This window comes from Hippopotamus amphibius, chromosome 3 (genome assembly GCF_030028045.1).
Source record: "Hippopotamus amphibius kiboko isolate mHipAmp2 chromosome 3, mHipAmp2.hap2, whole genome shotgun sequence".
Classification (NCBI taxonomy): domain Eukaryota; kingdom Metazoa; phylum Chordata; class Mammalia; order Artiodactyla; family Hippopotamidae; genus Hippopotamus; species Hippopotamus amphibius.
In genome coordinates this window covers 46,040,194-46,059,620 of record NC_080188.1, presented here as the reverse complement: position 1 = coordinate 46,059,620, position 19,427 = coordinate 46,040,194, and the positions used below count along the sequence as shown (strand labels likewise).

General features: G+C 38.4%; 1 protein-coding gene across 10 annotated transcripts in view; it reads right to left on the bottom strand.

Moving 5' to 3' along the window:
* Nucleotides 1-19,427, bottom strand: part of MTHFD2L (methylenetetrahydrofolate dehydrogenase (NADP+ dependent) 2 like) — a 126,092-nt gene that overhangs the window by 13,883 nt on the left and 92,782 nt on the right. For 3 of the 10 annotated variants that reach the window (XM_057727506.1, XM_057727510.1, XM_057727511.1), the window contains exons 7-8: nucleotides 14,985-15,110; nucleotides 7,830-8,003 (exon numbers count right to left, since the gene is read on the bottom strand). The exons of 3 other annotated variants lie outside the window; for them this stretch is intronic. In XM_057727506.1, the coding sequence (XP_057583489.1) occupies nucleotides 7,864-8,003; nucleotides 14,985-15,110 (266 nt within the window). In that variant the 3' untranslated portion in view covers nucleotides 7,830-7,863. Of the gene's footprint in view, nucleotides 1-7,829; nucleotides 8,004-14,984; nucleotides 15,111-15,278; nucleotides 15,392-19,427 lie in introns of those variants that run through there. 4 more of the 10 variants (XR_009052644.1, XM_057727507.1, XM_057727513.1 and 1 more) reach the window with 3 other exon arrangements.

The following is a 19,427-nucleotide window of genomic DNA, read 5'->3' as shown; positions in this document are numbered from 1 at the left end:
AGGGTGATCCTGTTAAAATGCAAAAATATCATGTCTTTGGCCCAAATCCTCCAATGGCTTTCCATTGCACTTAGAGTAAAATTCAAATTCTTTTCCATGGTCTGTAAGGCTGATCATGATGTGGCACCCCTACTGCTACCTCGTTGAGTTTATTTCCAAGCATTCTTCTCCCTATTGATTCTGTTCCAGTTACAGCGACCGTCTTTAGCTCATCAAAACTAGCAGGCACGCTGCACCTCAAGGTTTTCACATGTGTTGTTCCCTGTGTCTGGACTGTTCCTCCCTTATATATCCACACGGCTCTCTCCCTCACTTTGTTCAGGTCAGCAGTCAGCCTTCTCTGACTTCCCTTTCTGAACAACCTCACTCCATAAATCTCTGCGCCTCCTTTTCTTGTTTTATTTTTGTAACATGAAACTGCCTAATATAGTATATGTATATATTTGTTTATTATCTGTCTTCTCCAACCAGAATGTAAGCTACTTGTGGGGAAGGACTTGGCCTATTTCTGTCACTCTTGCATCCCAAGTGCCTATAACAATACCTGACACATATCTCTCACCCCCTCCTGCATCCCATCCTGCAGTTCCCCTCTGGTCTCCAGGAATTCCTGAGAAGACCCTGAACAGCCCCTCCCCTTCCAACTGTCCTCCTCAGCATTTTTTAAAAGGGTTGCTGTGAGGGGCTGGAGAACCCCTAGGCCTCTACTGTGCAGGTAATTGTGGGCCGAAGAGAAATCACTGCCAGGGGCTGGACTCAGCTGTTGTCTCTCCTCCAAGGCTGGATGTATCTCATTCTTGGAGCAGTTTAAGAGTGGGTTATAGGCCTGGAGTGGACAGACAGACCAGCTTAGGGTCTGGCCTTTTCTTTCTTCTTACTTTCCCAGGTAGCTGGGCTAGATGCCCCCTTTTCCCTCCCTCTCTAGGACCACCCAGTCCTCATCCACAAATCCCTCCCCAGGTTCAAGCACAGACTTCATCATGAAAACTGTTTTCCCTGGTAGCTTAGTGAGCTGGTGCTGGTCCTGCCTCCTTCTGTGGCCCACAGGGCAAGCTAACCCAGCTCCAGGAGGCCCCCACTGCCTTCCCAGGCTTCCCCACAGGAGACTGCCCTGCAGTGTGGCACACAGGACCCCAAAGGAGGATCCAAAGGGCAAGCAGGGCATTGAGGAGCAGAAACTCAGGTATGAGAGTCCCTGTCCCCATCCCTGCTCACACTGTGTCCCAGCCTGAACCTAAAATCCTGCATGCTATGTTCTTAAAAATTTTTTTTTATTGAGATATAATTGACATTGTGTAAGTTTAATGTGTACAAACCTGTTAATTTGATATATTCATATATTGCAGTATGATTACCACTGTAGCTTTAGTTGACACCTCTATCACGTCACATAATTATAATTTCTTTTTTGTGGTGAGGACAACTGGTCTTTTAGCAATTTTGAAGTTATAATATAGAATTATTGGCTATATTACTATGGTGTGCAGTAGATCTTCAGAACTTATTCATCTTCTAGTTGCAAGTTTGCACCCTTTAACATCTCCCCAATTCTCCCACCCAGCCCCTAGTAACCACCATCCTACTCTGTTTCCACAAGTTCAGCTTTTTTTAGATTCCACATATAAGTGAGAGCATAGCGTATTTTTCTTTGTCTGACTTATCTCACTAAGCATAATGCCTTCAAGGTCTATCCATGTTGTTGCAAATGGTAGGATTTCCTTCTTTCTCGTGGTTATATGATATTCCATTGTATATATATCACATCTTCTTATCCATTCATCTATTGAGGGACACAGGTTATTTCCATATCTTTTGGGAATAAAACTGCAATAAATGTGACATATCTTTTTGATATCCTATTTTCAATTCCTTTAGATATGTACCAGAAGTGGGATTGCTTATAAAATCAACATACAGAAATCAGTTATGTTTTTATACACTAACAATGAAATATCTTAAAATGAAATATGAAAACTATCCTGTTCATAATAGCTTTATAAAACAATAAAATACTTAGGAATAAACTTAACCAAGGAAATGAAAGATCTGTACAATGAAAACTGCAAGACTTTGATAAAAGTAATTGAAGAAGACACAAACAAATGGAAAGATAATCCATGTTCATGGATGGGAAGAATTAATATTTTTTAAATGTCTATACTACCCAAAGCCATCTATATATTTGATTCAATCTCTATCAAAATTTCAATGCATTTTTCACAGAAATAGAAAAAAAATCCTAAAATCTGTATGAAAACACAAAAGACCCTGAATAGCTAAAGCAGTACTGAGAACAAATGTGGGGGCAACACACTCCCTGATTTCAAACTATATTACAAAGCTACAGTAATGAAAGCAGTACGGTACTGGCATAAAAATAGACACAGAGACCAATGGGAGAGAATTGAGAACTCAGAAATGAACCTCACATGTAGGGTCAACTAATATTTGGCAAGGGAGCCAAGAGCACTCAACTGGAAAACGATAGTATCTTCAACAAATGATGCTGGGAAAACTGAATAACCACATGAAGAAAAATGAAATTGGGGCCCTTTCTCAGAGCACTCACAAAAATTAATTTGAAATGGATTAAAGTATATTTAAGACCCGATACCATAAAACTTCCAGAAAGAAAACACAGGGAAGAAGCTCCTTAACATTGGTTGGAGCAACAATTTTTGAAATGGATTAAAGTATTTTTAAGACCCGATACCATAAAACTTCCAGAAAGAAAACACAGGGAAGAAGCTCCTTAACATTGGTCACAAGCAACAAAGGTAAAAACCAACAAGTGGGGCAACATCAAACTAAAAAGCTCCAGCACAGCAAAAGTAACAACAAAATGAAAAGGCAATTTACAGAATAGGAGAAGATATTTTCAAACCACATATTGGATAAGGGATTAATAACCAAAATATATAAAGAACTCATACAGCTCAATAGCAAAAAACAAACAAACAATAGATAGGCCAGGATCAAGATGGCGGAGTAGGAAGAAGTGCGCTCACTCCCTCTTGCAAGCGCAGCAGAATTACAACTAACTGCTGAATAATCATCGACAAAAAGACAATGGAACTCACCAAAAAAGACACCCCACATCCAGAGACAAAGGAGAAGCTGCAATGAGAAGGTAGGGGGGTGCAATCGTGTTAAAATCAAATCCCATAAATGCTGGGTGGGTGACTCAGAAACTGGAGAACAGTTATACTGCACAGGTCCACTCACTAAAGTGAGGGTTCTGAGCCCCACATCAGGCTTCCCAACCTGGGAGTCCAGCAATGGGGAGGAGGAATCCCCAGAGAATCAGACTTTGAAAGCCAGTGGGATTTGATTGCAGGACCTCCACAAGACTGGGGAAAATGGAGACTCCACTCTTGGAGGGCACACAAAAAAGTGTGCTCACCAGGACCCAGGGGGAAGGAGCAGTGACCCCATAGGAGACTGAACCAGACTTACCTGCTGGTGTTGGAGGGTTGCCTGCAGAGGTGGGGGGCAGCTGTGGCTCACCAAGGAGACAGGGGCACTGGCGGCAGGGGTTCTGGGAGGTGCTCATTGACATGGGCCCTCCCAGAGTCTGCCATTAGCCCCACCAAAGAGCCTGTAAGCTCCAGTGCTAGGTAGCCTCAGGCCAAACAACCAACAGGATGGGAACACAGCCCCACCCAATCTGCAGACAAGCAGATTAAAGTCTTACTGAGCTCCGCCCACCCAGCCCAACCCACCATCAGTTCCTCCCATCAGGAAGCACCCACGAGCCTCCTAGATAGCTTCCTACACAAGAGGGCAGACAGCAGTATCAAGCAGTATCAGCAGTATTCCATCTTGTGGAATTGAAAACCACAGTCACAGAAAGACAGAGAAATGAAAAAGCAGAGGACTTTGTACCAGATGAAGGGACAGGATAAAACCCCAGAAAAACAACTAAATGAAGAGGAGATAGCACCCTTTCAGAAAAAGAATTCAGAATAATGATGGTGAAGATGATCCAGGACTTTGAAAAAAGACTGGATGCAAAGATCAAAAAGTTTACCAAAGACCTAGAAGAATTAAAGAGCAAACAAACAGAGATATGCAACACAATAACTGAAATGAAAAATACACTAGAAGGAACCAATAGCAGATTAACTGAGGCAGAAGGGCGAATAAGTGACATGGAAGACAGAATGGTGATAATCATTGATGTGGAAAAGAATAAGGAAAAAAGAATGAAAAGAACAGAAGACAGCCTAAGATTCCCCTGGGGCAATGTTAAACGCACCAACATTCGCATGATAGGGGTCCCAGAAGGAAAAGAGAGAGAGACAGGACCAGAGAAAATACTAGAAGAGATCATAGTTGAAAACTTCCCTAACATGGGAAAGGAAATAGCTACCCAATTCCAGGAAGTGCAGAGAGTCCCAGGCAGGATAAACCCAAGGAGAAACACACCGAGACATGTAGTAGTCAAATTGATAAACATTAAAGACAGAGAAAAGTTATTAAAAGCAACAAAGGAAAAGCGGCAAATAACATACAAGGGAACTCCCATAAGGGTAACAGCTGATTTCTCAGCAGAAACTCTGCAAGCCAGAAGGGAGTGGCATGATATATTTCAAGTGATGAAAGGGAAGAACCTACAACCAAGAATACTCTAACCAGCAAGGATCTCATTCAGATTCGATGGAGAAATCAAAAAAGCTTTACAGACAAGCAACAGCTAAGAGAATTCAGCACCACCAAACCAGCTCTACAACAAATGCTAAAGAAACTTCTGTAAGCAGGAAACATAAGAGAAGAAAAGGACCTACAAAAACAAAAACAAAACAATTAAGAAAATGGTAATAGGAACATACATATCGATAATTACCTTGAATGTAAATGGACTAAATGCACCAACCAAAAGACACAGACTGGCTGAATGGATACAAAAACAACACCCATATATATGCTGTCTCCAAGAGACCCACTTCAGACCTAGGGACACATACAGACTGAAAGTGAGGGGATAGAAAAAGATATCCCATGCAAATGGAAATCAAAAGAAAGTTGGAGTAGCAATAGTCATATCAGATAAAAAAGACTTTAAAATAAAAAATGTTACAAGAGACAAGATAGGACACTGCATAAAGATCAAGGGATCAATCCAAGAAGAGGAGATAACAATTATAAATATATATGCACCCAATATAGGAGCACCTCAATACATAAGGCAAATGCTAACAACTATGAAAGAGGAAGTCCACAGTAACACAATAATAGTGGGTGACTTTAACACCCCACGTACACCAATGGACAGATCATCCACACAGAAAATTAATAAGGAAACACAAGCTTTAAATGACACAATAAATGAGCTTGACTGAATAGATATCTACAGGACATTACATCCAAAAACAGCAGATTACACACTCTTCTCAAGTGCACATGGAACATTCTCCAGGATAGATCACATTTTGGGTCATAAATCAAACCTTGATAAATTCAAGAAAATTGAAATCACTCCAGTGTTCACTGTAGCACTATTTACAATAGCCACGACATGGAAGCAACCTAAATGTCCATCAACAGATGAATGGATAACAAAGATGTGGTACATATATACAATGGAATATTACTCAGCTGAAAAAAGCAGTGAAACTGGGACATTTGTAGAGACATGGATGGACCTAGAGACTGTCATACAGAGTGAAGTGAGTCAGAAAGGGAAAAACAAATATCATATATTAACACATATATGTGAAATATAGAAAAATGGTACAAATCAACTGGTTTGCAAGGCAGAACTAGAGACACAGATGTAGAGAACAAACATATGGACACTAAGTGGGGAAAGGGGGAGGGTTGGGGGGGAATGAATTGGGAGATTGGGATACCAAGTTATACACTCTAAATGTATGCTGTTTATTGTCTGTTAACTGTATCTCAATAAAAGTTCTTAAAAAAACAAACAAAACCCCCCCAAAACCAAACAACTCAATTAAAAAATGGGCCAAGGAACTAAATGGATATTTTCCCAAGGAAAACATACAAGTGGCCAATGGTACATAAAATATTGTTCCACATCAATAATCATCAGAGAAATGAAAGTCAAAACCACAGTGAGATATCACCTCACACTTGTTACAATGGCTACTATCAAAAAGACAAGAAATAACAAGTGTTAGTGAAGATGTGGAGAAAAGGGAACACTTGTGCACTGTTGGTGGGAATGTAAATTGGTAAAACCACTGTTGAAAACAGGATAGATTTCCTCAAAAAATTAAAAATAGATCCAGCAATCCCACTTCTGGGTATATACCCACAGGCTGTGTTCTAACAGCAGGTAACTCACCTTGCCTGGCTGGGCCTATGCAAAAAAATCTTCGTACTTGAACCAGGAGAAACATGCATCTTTGGGATCCTGTGCAGCCCTGGACTCCAGGAACAGTAGCCAAGGGCTTTCTTGTAGACTTGTCCCCAGTTCCTGCAAGTATGACCCAGGCCTTCTTGCCTTGGGCTGCCTTAAAGTACCACTGCTCCCACTACTGGGGTCTCTGTAGGCTGTACCTAGGCCTGGCCCTTGGTCTTCAGAAGAGCCTCGTGGCAGTGGCAATAGCTCCATCTCCCCAGGCTGAGGGCCCTGAGTCTGAGTTAGACCCCTACACTGTGGCTCCCTGCCCACCTCTGGGCTGACATGGCCCAATTCAGCCTTAGCTAACTTGCTCTCTGTTGCTATCCTATTTATCTGGTGTCCCAGCTTTTACCCCTAATCTGGCCTTTGTGTACTACTGTGAGACCAGCAGGGGCAAAAGGAAGCTTGTGGACCTGACCCTGAAGGCCTCCTGCTCTCCTGCTACATAACAGTTTGTAGGTTTCTCTTTCTCACTAGTCAAAATAAGTGGTAAGTCATATGCCTTTCCTTCTCAGGACATGGTGCACATGGTGGCTGGGCCAAGGCTGGTTTCCCGACCTGCTCCCTTTGTCATTTTTCCAACTCCTGGGCACACTGCATGACATACATTTCAATAAAACGTATAGCCTAGTTAATTTGGAGGACTACTGAAAACATTGGTAATAATCAAGAGACTGAAAATATGGTCAGTAAAGGTGGAGTTATGAAAAATGGAAGCCACAAAAGGACCTGATATAATTTTTGGAGTCAAAAAGTGTCTAATCTCTACCAATGATTGAGTAATAAAAATGAGTGTAGTCAGAACCAGATATTTTGATGAGGCTGTACTGACTACACAAATTCTATTGCAAGCCTACATATCTTTTACCTGCAGAGAGATCAGAGTTAATACTGTAAGAAATGAGTCAAGACATAACTTCACTGACACTAGCATCCACTAACCCCCAGGAAGAAACAAAGTAGATAGGCTTTGAAACTTACTAAAAAATCAAGCAGACAATGATGAGATTGTCCCTGAGGTTTTCACAACAGAATGAATTTAGGATAGGCTGAATGGTATGTAGATGCTAAATGAAGAAATTTCTCTCTCTCTTTTTTTTTTCCTACGTAAGAGATTGATCTTCAAGTTCTTATGTACAGAATGGATCATTATTCACCCAAGTATGGTGCCCATCTAGAGACTATGGATTCCACATATTTTTCACTCTCACATAGGAGCGGCCATGTGACTGCATTCAGATCGAAGGATGCTAGCAGAAATAATATGCGCATTGTCCAGTTCAGTTCTCTCAAAAGTGAAGTCACTTGGCTTTGTCTCTCTTTCACCTTCCCATGGAAGGAAGCATGGATGAGGAGGTAGTTCAACTGTGTGGATAACAGTGCTCAAGTGGAATAGTGATGCAGGCTGAATTGTGTCCCCCCCACCCCAAAATTTGTACGTTGACGTCAACCCCAGTACCTCACAATGTCGCTGTATTTGGAGAGAGGGTCTTTTAAGAGGTGATTAAGTTAAAATAGGGCCATTGGTGCAGTCCCTCATCCAATATGACTGGTGTCCTTATAAAAAAGGAAATTTGGACGTAGACATGTACGGAAGGAAGATGATGTGAAGATACAGGGAGAAGATGACCACCTATAAGCCAAGGAGAGAGGCATTAGAAGAAATAACCCTGGCCTCCAGAATTATGTGAAATAAATTTCCATTGTTTAAGCCACCCAGTCTGTGGTACTTAGTTATGGCAGTTCTATCAAACTAATATAAAAAGTAAGATGGATGAAACCTGTATCCCTGAATGAAGCAGAGCTGTCTAACTCCCTTGATTGTCTGCCTAACTCTGGACTTTTATGGGAGTGAACTAAATTATTCTGTTTGAGTTCATGTATTTTGGTGTCCCTTTGTTATAGTAGCTTAACCTATACTCTAGTATAATACTTAGTGGGGAAAAAAGGGAAACAAGCATTTAACAACAGAGAGAGTGAGGCAAACCATGACATATTCACTGAACATAACCATGAACTAGGACCTCAGCATGGAAAATGACTGATAAAAATTTAAGTTTGTAAGTCATATATTCCTCAAAGTATGTAAAATATGCATACACTAAATGTCTGGAAGCAACTGTAGTCAAAAAAAAAAAAACAAAACCTACTGGTTGTGTTAGAAGATTAGACACATAAAATGTGGCTTCTTTATTTTGATAATTTAAACCAGTTTCATCAACAATACATGTACCTTTAGACTTATCTCTATAATTTCTACTTACTACCCTATAAATTTAGGTCAGCAAAGAGAATCATGCTTAGACATTAACCCCACCTATTCTGGTTTTGAGAAAAGTGCTACATGTTGTTCCTGCTTCCTATCTCTTGGCTTTCTTCTTACCAGTTCTTCCCAGTGTTATCTTACTCCCCATTTTCTTACAGACCAGTAAGTGGAGTGGAGCGGCGTGGTCAGAGATGGACGGATTGAAGACAGGGACGAAAGATGGGAGGAAATACAGAGCAGGCATTCCAGTTCCTTTCATTCCACTTCAATCCCTGCAGAATTCATCACAAATCTGAAGCAAAGCTATTAAAGCTTCTGAAAATTATAGACACATCTGTGTGTTATCTACAAGGTATAAATGAGGCCTGAATGTTCTCCAATGTGAACAAGCTTAGCTGAAATAACAGCATGGGAAGTCACTGATTAGATTGTTCGGCTGACCAAATCCATTCAGTGAATGGCTGTTTTAAAAGCATTGTAATTATGAACTTTTGAGTGCTGGCCCATAGACTGTTTTCCAGCTCATTATTCAGAAGAAGCAATATACAACTCATACCACATCATCTCTTGTTTCTGTTTCATGAGAATACAGCCTTCTTTGTTAGGAATGTATGAATTTCCTTTCAAAACTACTAATAGAAAATCATTAAAAGAAACTCCAAGTGAAAGTAGGTATGCCTCATTGTTTTGTTTTAAATATATATAGCAAATCTAAGCTTTCCAGAAGACTATTTATTTTATGATTATTTGTAATGAAAAACAATTTTTAGACGTAGAAAATAATTTTATCACTGATGCTTTAAAATACTATTTCTTCTTGTAATGTTTTAAATTGAAGGGGGGAGGCATGTTCAAGTAATTGAAAGGTGACAGTAAGCACCTGTCAGATGCTGGCAGCAATGATGTACTATCTTGAGTTCTATAATTTAGGATCAATACAAAACAAAACAGCACTTTAATTTAGTAATAACTTTAAGGCTTTATTAATTCCTCAAAGCACCCAGAGAGGAATGGTGTTGCACAAAAGGCCTAATTTGGATCTATTTTGAGCAAAAGCACCAGCGTGGATTTCCTAGAAAAGATGCTAAGCAAACAATACCTCCAACACTGCATAATCTCCATGGGTAGTAATACTGAGAAACTGTAATCAAACACAATTGAATAATCATGTAGTAGAGGTGTTTATGACATTGGATATGAATTTGAACTATACGACCACTAATTTCATGAATTTTATTGAACGTATTGATAAATGCGGGGAGGGCTTACTTTACAGTAATGTAAGAACATAAAAATGACTATGCAAGCTGAAACAGTGCAAAGCAATCTTAATAATCAATGGCGGGAAATTATATTTGTTCAAAGACCTTTAAAATTTTTTCATCAAAACACTAAAAACTCTCTTACTGTGGTTTATAAATGTATAGAGAATTAAAAATAATAGTGAAACTAGTATTTACTATACTATAATTTAAAACATTAGAAACATTGACTATTAAAATGCTTTCTTTATTTGAAAAATCTTATGAAGAGTAGTTTGAATACTGCTTTCTTCCTCTGGCCATATACCTTATAATATGGAGCTAGCATCTCTTTGATGACTTGATGAATTGTCAGATTCCTTTCTAAGTTTGGATCCACTTCCAACATTTTGTCTTTGCTCTTTCGTATGTTATGAAATATCTCTGAGAGTTTCTTTAATGTAGAGTTTTATGCCAGTGTCACTTCCTCTGGGACACCATCATCCTTTCAGTCACAACCACTTTCCTCATTTACGTGGATAAGTTTGCCTTCACTAAGTTCGTCTAGCTGTATATCTAGGGTCTCAAATGGCAAACAGTGGCATTGTCAACATCCCACGGTCAGCTATTTCAAATTTCACTTTCCAGCTTTATCACTTTCCATCTCTTTGCTGTCAGTTCTCTCTTTGCATGATCTATTTTTGTAAAATGTTACGTGATTTATCGCTGAGAAACAGAACTACACACTTTGCTGTCTGAACTGAATAACGTGTGCCATGACCAATTGCCCACAGACTTTGAAACAAGTGATATGATTGGTCACAGGTCACGATGCACATCTGTTACTGAATAATGACTTGTACACTGAAGAGCTAGCAGAGAAGTTTGCACTCAAAGTGATTACTCACTGAAATTGGAATCACGCTATTAGGGGATTGGTGTTATTTATCTAATCTGTGGTAACTGAAATTTGCATATATCAGAACCATGCAAAGTGAGGACAGGTGTACACCAATACTGTTGTTTAGGTACTTTAAAAACTGCTCTTATACATATGGGGGGTGGTGTGGATGAAAGAAATAACTTCATGTCCTAAAAGGAAAGTATTAACCAAAGTGAAATATAGGATAATCGAGATAATAGAGGGTAGAAATGATAAGTGCCTATGAACCCATGGTGTCCCCTACACTATGTCCTCTCAGGCAAGATGCTCAGGCTCTGTGTGCCTCTGTAAAATGTGCGATAATAACTGCCAACTGAAAAGAAAATGCACAATGTGAGAGTCTCGAGTTAAGTTTTATTTGGGGCAAAATGAGGACTATGGCCCAGGAGACCGCATTTCAGAAAGCTCTGAGAAACTGATCCAAAGAGGTGTGTTGGAAGGTCAGTGATTTGGGGGAAGGGGGAGTACATGCAATCAAGCACATATTTTTTGTCGAAGGTTGCTGCTAGTCTCGTGAAGGTTACTGCTAGTCAGGAGGCGTAGGCATCACCATGAAGGGTTTCAGTGCTTTTCTAGATACCAGGAGATGCAAGAATTGGGCTCATAAAATCTTCTCCTGAAAATCTCTATCTGAAGACCTGTTCTGCCAGTTTTTTCCAGAGCACAGAGTGTCTCATTCCTGATCTCCACCCTGAACTCTTTTCAGGGGGTGTTGAAGGTCAGCAGCTGCAGCAGCTCATGATTTAATCCTTAGAGAGGCAGGTGGCAAGTGCCAATTTGTAGTTGGCATAACAATACCTACCTTATAGGGTTATCATAATAACTGAATCAAAATTAAACAATATCTACTTATAGGGTTATCATACGTAGAAGCCTAAGAACAGTACCTAGCACACTGTAAGCACTTCACAAACACTAGCTATGAGAGCAGGAAATAAGAGCAGGAAACCCTAGTAGATAAAGGAAGATGTAGTCTAGTGGAAATTATCTAAACCAAAAACAAACAAACAAACAAAAAACAAACAAAAAAACAAAAAGGGAAATATTTAGGGTGTTTTTATGTTTCCTTTTGTCATGAACTATAGTAAGGGTGATGCAACCTTCATGTTGTATTTGATATAAAATATCACTCTTCTTAGAGAGAAGCCTGATTTAAGATTAAAGCCAAAACATCTAGTAATGAAGAAGAATACAAATAGGCATCTATATTTTCTTAGAAATAAAATAGATTAAATGACCCCTGGTTTTATAAATCATTGAATTTGTAAAATAGTTTGCAGTTATTTACATATTTCCAATAATGCCCAAATGGGGTCATGGATGAAATTATTCTTTAAAAATCATTCCCATCAAAGTAATCTACTTGAAATAGGTCATCCTGTTTCCTTTATTAGTGAGCTAAAGATTTCTGCAAGGACAGTTTACATCAGCACTGGATTTTACCTGTATCTGTTTTATCTATTTTGGCTATAGTTATAGTGAAACTTTCACCGATACTCACAAAGCAGCCACACTCTCCCTGTGGCAATTTGCAGCCAAACACTACCTGTAAGTTTTGTGGCAGAACCCACGTGAAAGTTCCTCCCTCTCAGCTGCGGGATCATCCCTCACCTCAGGTTAAGTTCTGATGAACAACCTGAAGAGCAGCATGTCAAAACCTATCACCTGTGTGCTCCTCTGGGTGGCTGAGTCATGGCCTCGCCGACAAAGGCCTTCTTTACCAAGTCTAGGTCTTCCTTAGGGCTCTGGCTCCTTGAACCAGCAGGGCCACAAGAGTAATATTATCAATCACATGAGTGTATTTTATGATAGAGTCAGAAAAGTCTGACTTTCTGAAAGTTTCTGTGTTTTTACACAATCATGTGGTAGCTCAGCTGAATGTCCAAGAGGTACAAGCGTTAGAGCTGGAAGGAGCTGTTGACATCATTGCTATCATTTAACTGATAACAGCACTGATGGCCAGAAAGGTTGCACAGTTATCAGGCTGCAATACTAGGTCTAAGAGCATCTCTTCAGTCTCCCAGCCCAGTGATCTTTCCTGCTTATCTTATATCTTTGTCTCTCATGGTCATTTCCTTTTTTGTTTCATTATACACTTACATACACATAACTGCAATTTAATTTAATAGATACTATCAAGAGATTGCATATCTATGTGTGACTTAGCATACGCACTCACCCCAAAATGCTCATTTTTTAATGTTTTCATAATACCCTTATGAGCAAAAAAAATTTCTTAGCTAAAACATAAGAATGCATGGAAATGATCTGAGACCAATGAAATATCATATAAGAGAAGGGTCTTATAAAACGTTGCCAACTACTGGGTAAGCTTGCCCCACAAGCACAAAGGTGTCAGCTGCTAACATCCTTGCTTTTCTTGCCTCGAGCTGGTTATCGTGTGTGTCTGTGCCATCTGGGTGCATCATATGTGTGTGGTGATTTTGCAATAAACACATGGTAACTAAAATGTAATCAAGAAGCAGAATGACAGTGCAAAAAAACTAAGAAATAAGGTTAGGTTTTAAACTGAACTGTATCCTTACTCTTTCGAGTTGAGAAATTTAAGTATATTATTGATATCTGACATTAGTGATTGAACATGAAAAATGAAATAAAGAAAAGGGGTTATTTCCTAAAGAGGTAAGCATGTACACATAAAACACACACATACATACAAACACACATGTTCACTTGAAGGGCCACCCTGCTAGGCTGGCAGGGCCCTGTGAATGACAGCCTATGGGGGCAGTAGATGATAAGGTCCAACTGTACTTTGCTGTCTTCACCATTCTGTTCCCAGAGTATTTTGTCCTCTTCTTTTCCTTTTTTTTCTTTTCATTTTAGCACCAGGTTCAGCTTGCCGACCTGAACCTGGTCCCTGATACACCTTAGAATCTCATAGACATGGGGCCAATACCTTACTCCAAAGGACACTTCTGAGTCCCTGCATATTCATTTGTATTACACAGCATGCTGGGACTCAGGCAAACCATCACCTGATGACTAGATTCCAAGAGAAAATGGGAAATTTGAATTATTTTAAAAAGAGCACCATTCTTCCTTTCAATTTGTCTATAAAGATACACCTATAACTTAAGGAAGTTCTTTCATGGCCCTGCTTTTTTGGCCAGAATGATCAATTGAATACATAAAATATTTCTAATATGAAAATATCTCTACTTTATTATATGCGTATATTATTAGACATCTAAAACTCCTAGACTATACTGAAAACCTGAATGCAGGTAATATCTGACAAGTCAAATTGAATTGGGGGTCAGGCATCTAAAAATATATCTATCTTGGGGTTCAGTTTCCTCATCTGTAGAGATAAGACATTGAGTTGGAAATTTTTTTATTACTACACATTGGGTGCTTTATCTTCTTCATTGGCCATAGAAATCTTAGCTTAGCTCATTTCCCTATTCCTCTTTATTTTTATTTATTTATTTATTTATTTATTTATTTATTTATTTATTTTTTATTTTTACTTTTTTTGGCACACGGGCTTAGTTGCTCCGCGGCATGTGGGGTCTTCCTGGAGCTGGGATCAAACCCGTGATCTCTGCATTGGCAGGCAGATTCTTAACCACTGCACCACCTAGGAAGCCCCTCTATTCCTCTTTAAAACACAAGAGAAGAATGTTGACTTGAATTATCCAGATAACTGTCTAGATCTGAAATATAGTTAGTTAGCAAACACACCCTAAGATGTCTTCTCGCTCTGAGAGTGAATGGCTGAATATAGACATGGATGATGAAGTATAGAGACACACTCCCAAACATCAAAATAATGCTCACTATAAAAGCCCTGCTGAATTCTTTCATTTAAAAAAATGGACTATAAGGAATTTAATCTTAAAACTAAATAATAATGGTACAATTATATTTTTCTCCCAAGAAGGGAAGGAAAGAGGAAAGGAAAGAGAAGGAAGGACAGAAGGAAAGGGGGAAGGAAGATAGGAAGGAAGGAGTGAAGGAAGGAAGTCAGGCAGAAGGAAAGAAGGAAGGTCCTTAAACTCTTTTCCCTCAGAGGAAAGATTAATGTAATGGTTGATAATAATGCCCCGATCTAATAGAAAGTTTCTCTTTCTACTATCGAAACATGCAAAATAGAATCTTTCTTTTTCTTCACTTATCAAAAGAGATATAGTTTATTACCTTCAAAGTCCACGTCTCCAACTAATTTTGTCTTTCCTGTTATTGGGTCATGGATGTAGTTGATACCCACATCGATTACAGCAGCACCTTCTTTAACCATATCAGATGTAATCAACTTGGGAATACCTGAAAGCAAAAGAGTTGTAAAACACTGGAAAATACTTAACCTTTGTCCTTGAGTATAACAAAGGTTTATACATCTCATGTTTTTGTTTTCTTGGAAAGTTAGCACACAGGGGCGTCTCTGGGTGAAATCCTGCCAGGATTTACCCTTTCACCTTAGAGAGTGCCTACCAGATTTCTCCAAATGGACACCTGCTTGAGCAGCATCCTTTTGTATTCCATGTACTATAAATAGCATGGGGAGATTATGGAGATAAAACAGGCTCCTACCGAGGGTGAATGGAGTAGAATGAAAACAATTTGGAAGATGGAGGCAGAGAGAAGGAAGAGAGGGAGGGAGGGAGGAAGGATAAAAAGAAAAAAAGCGAAGATGGTAATAATTCATGTTGGGTTTTGGTAAACTGTAAAGTGCTGTACCCAAAGTATTATCAACTCCAAACATGAAAGGCTATCTTGAGCTTTATTTTTATTTTCTCTTAGGGTGTTTGATTCATGATGTCTGTATGTGACTTGGAATGGTGTAAGAAAGAGTAAGTTCTACTTACTATTTCTCCATTCAAGTTTGAAAGCTCTACAGAGATGTTATATCACCATCTATTTTTGTAACTCTTTTCAAATTTTATTTCAGGTACAACAGTACCAGCTAACAATGGCTAGTGTTCCAATTTTTTTTTGTTGTTATTAATTAACAAACCATTCCCAAACTTAGTGTCTTAAAACAACAACTTATTATTATGTTCCACAGTTGTGTGAGTTAACTGAGCTCAGCTGGATGGATTTTCTTGGTGGTCTTTCACATAGCTGGAGTCAGGTAATGGCTGCGGCCGGAGTCATCTAAAGCTGTGACGTGGCTGGTTATCCGAGGTGGCACACTCACAGGGCTACAGTTGATGCTCATGGTGGCTGATCTCAGCTGAGGCTGTCCACTGGAGCACATAGGTGTGGCCTCTCCATGCCACTTGGGCTTCGCACAGCCTGGCAGCTGGCTTCCAAGAGTGAATGTTCCAAGTGATAGGAAGAAGGTACCTGTCGCTTAAGGCTGAAACTGGCACAATGTTACTTCTATCATATTGTATTAGTCAGGCAGTGACAGAATCCACTTTGATTTAAAAGAAGGGATGGAGATGCCATTTCTCAGCAGGAGGAGAATCAAAGAATTTGTGTCCATCTTTACTCCACCAGAACGCCTCTGGTGGACATTGTGTCTGGTGGGTGATTTACTCACTTTCATATGCTACATCCCTTGCCAGAAAAGGGTTACTTATTGTTGTGTTGGCAGAGGCTTTCTTCTAGCATCTGAATATCCAGTTAAAGCATTTCAGATGGTTTAAATGTCACCTTGTGACATATGATTTTTACTGCTAGTAAGAATTGAAAGGCTATAAAGAAACAGTCAGTGCCAAAATAGATGTAGTTGGCTGATAGGTTTCTCAGCCACATAATGATACAACCAAGAAGGCAACAATGTTTTAGGTATATTTTTTCTCTTGCTTTCCTATCCTATCCCATAAAACTTCTTCCTTTTTACCTAGCATAGATATTGAGTATTGCTCTAAAGCTAGTCATAAAATCCTGTTTCTTCTTGGCATCCAATAGAATAAGAAACCGTAATTGATTGTGGCTGCAGGAAATATTTTTAAAATTAAAATGTTGATGAAATAGTTATTAAAATCCAGATACTATGCTTTTGAGAAAGATCCAAGTCTCCCTCCTAATTAGAATTGTTCAATACAATATCTCAGAGAATATCAACTGGCAATGGTCAAATGCACAATTTTCAAAAATGAGGGAAATATGAACTTGATTTTAATTCCCAGGAAAATTACAAAATGGAAAAAAACTGAATGCATTTTTTTTTCTGATGATGATGTTACATGTGTCCACTGTAGAAAATCTGAACAATATGTAAAAGTTTGAGTAAAACAAAAATCACTATAATCTTGCCATCCAAAGATAATAATTGTATTTTTATCGTATTTCTTTCTAGGATTTAAAAATACTTCACATTAGATATAAAAGCCTGTAATTTTGTTTTTGTGCCTCAAATTTTGTATCTTACTTTGTGCCTCGAATTGTGCCTCATTTTGTATCTTACCACTTTGCATTTAAATTAAATTGTGAGCATTTTCCTATTTCATCAATTATTTGAAATTTAAAAACCACATGTAATAATTTATTATATGAATTACCATAATAAGTTATCCATTCCTGCACTCTTTCCAATATTTTGCTATTATAAATAATGCAGTGATGATAATTTATGTTCAGAAAACTACGATGATTTCTGAATTGCAGCATTAAATTTGACAATGTTTCACTGAACCCTTACTAACATGATGGAAAAATGTGGGATGGATAAAAGCTCTCATTGGTACAGTCATGACTAGTTAAGTAACATATTCTGAAATGTTTTCTCAATGCATCTGTAAGAAGGTCTATTGAGGTCTTCCATACAAAGTATTTTTCAGTGCCATTTTCAAATTTTGTATGAAGAACTTGGAAGAATACATTGGCATTGCAATGGTTGTTTAATCTTTGTCCTTCTCCAGGTCCATTTTCTACCTTTCTCTGCTCTACTTTATGGCAGGGATGGGACTGATCCTTATAGAGGTCTTGTGTGCTTCCTGTCTCTCTTGGAACTCTGTCACAGCCGTGAGAACAGTACAAGCTAGCCATCTGGCAGATTCAAATCCTGTGAAGAGAGCTGAGTTGTTTCAGTGGAAACCATTTTAGACCAGTCAACTAGCCAACCACCAGCTGAAAGGTAGATGCTTGAACAAGCTAAGTCAAGGTCAGAAGAAATTAGGCAAGGTCACCATAATTGACCAGTTGAACCAGACTCATGAGAAATTTTTTTAAAAGGCGGTTGTTTAAAGTGATTAAGTTTGGGGGTTTTTTGTTTTTGTTTTTTATACAGTAAAAGCTGCATAGCTTATATTAACAAATGACACAAAACTGGATAGAATAGCTAGTAGATAGCCACTTTGGAATAATGGACAATAAATAGCAATAAGAATTTGAAAGGGGTTACATGTATAATTCTGACCAGTTGCTTTACTTGATTAAAACTTCACTAAAAACTATTAGGTTACAAATAGTGTCCACATACAGGGAAATAATGTTTTTCACTATATATTCAGCAGACTGTCTCTGGAAATGTTAGTTGTATTCTAGAGAATGATCTAGAGAAGAATGATTAGAATAGATCATGTCACATGGAGCAAGTGCTATCAAACTAGTTGGTTCAACTGCTGACCGTCAGTCTGTGATGGTAAAGCAGACTATGCCACAATGTAAAGCACCTGTATCACTAAACATGCTGTTGAATTCAGCTAGCTTTATTTTTTCATAACAAGACTTTTTCAATGAAGAAAGCAGTATGTTGACTTATATCCTGCCACAGCTCCTTATCTTGTTGTGGACCTATAACATATAGTTCCCAGAGGGTAAGACACAGTCATGAGCCAGTACTGGTCCACACATTGACTATCTCTGAAATAGAGGAATGGTTGAATAAACTCAGGCTGACTATCTGAGGGGTGTGTGTGGGGGGGGGACTAAAAACAATCAAAACCCAATAATTGTAGCAGTGTCTTCAGTATGTTAAACTGAATAGGGAGTAGATTTACTTTACGTATTTTCAAAAGGAAGAATGAAGGGACAAAGGAAGGGAATAGATTTTAGCTCAATATAGAGAATATTTTAAGAATAATAAAATAAGCCACAAAGGGAAATCCTTATCCTCATTAGAAATATTCACAATAGGGTAAAGAAGAAATTGAACTGGGAAGGTTAATGATGCTTTCCAATTCTATGATTTAAACATTCTCTTGTCTAGTAACATTTAAAATTTTTTTTTTCTTTCTTCTCTCAACTAATTCATTTCTGAACCTTTGCAGACTTCTGACCCTATTATTCTACTAAAGAAAAGATAGAAATAATACAAATTGTACTTAGTTGAAATGACAACAGATAGGCAAACAGGGCCTCTGCTTCAGATATGTTAAATACTCTAAGTCGTTCATTTACATTGCTGTCTCCTAGAGACAAATGATTGTACATGTAAAGTGGTTCATTAATTGTATCTTTAAAGACACTGAAAAGAAATTTCTTAGACATGATACAGTTCATTCCCCAAATATACAAATGCAACCTATTTAAATTATTTGATTAAAGTGAAATATCATTAAAAACTATTTAAATCTTTGGAAAAGATGTTAGATACCAGTAGAATGTGAAGTCAGAAAAAATTTTTTTTTGCTTTTTGTTAAAGTTGAAAATGAACAGTGATGTCAAGTGAACATTTCCTATGAGCTTTTT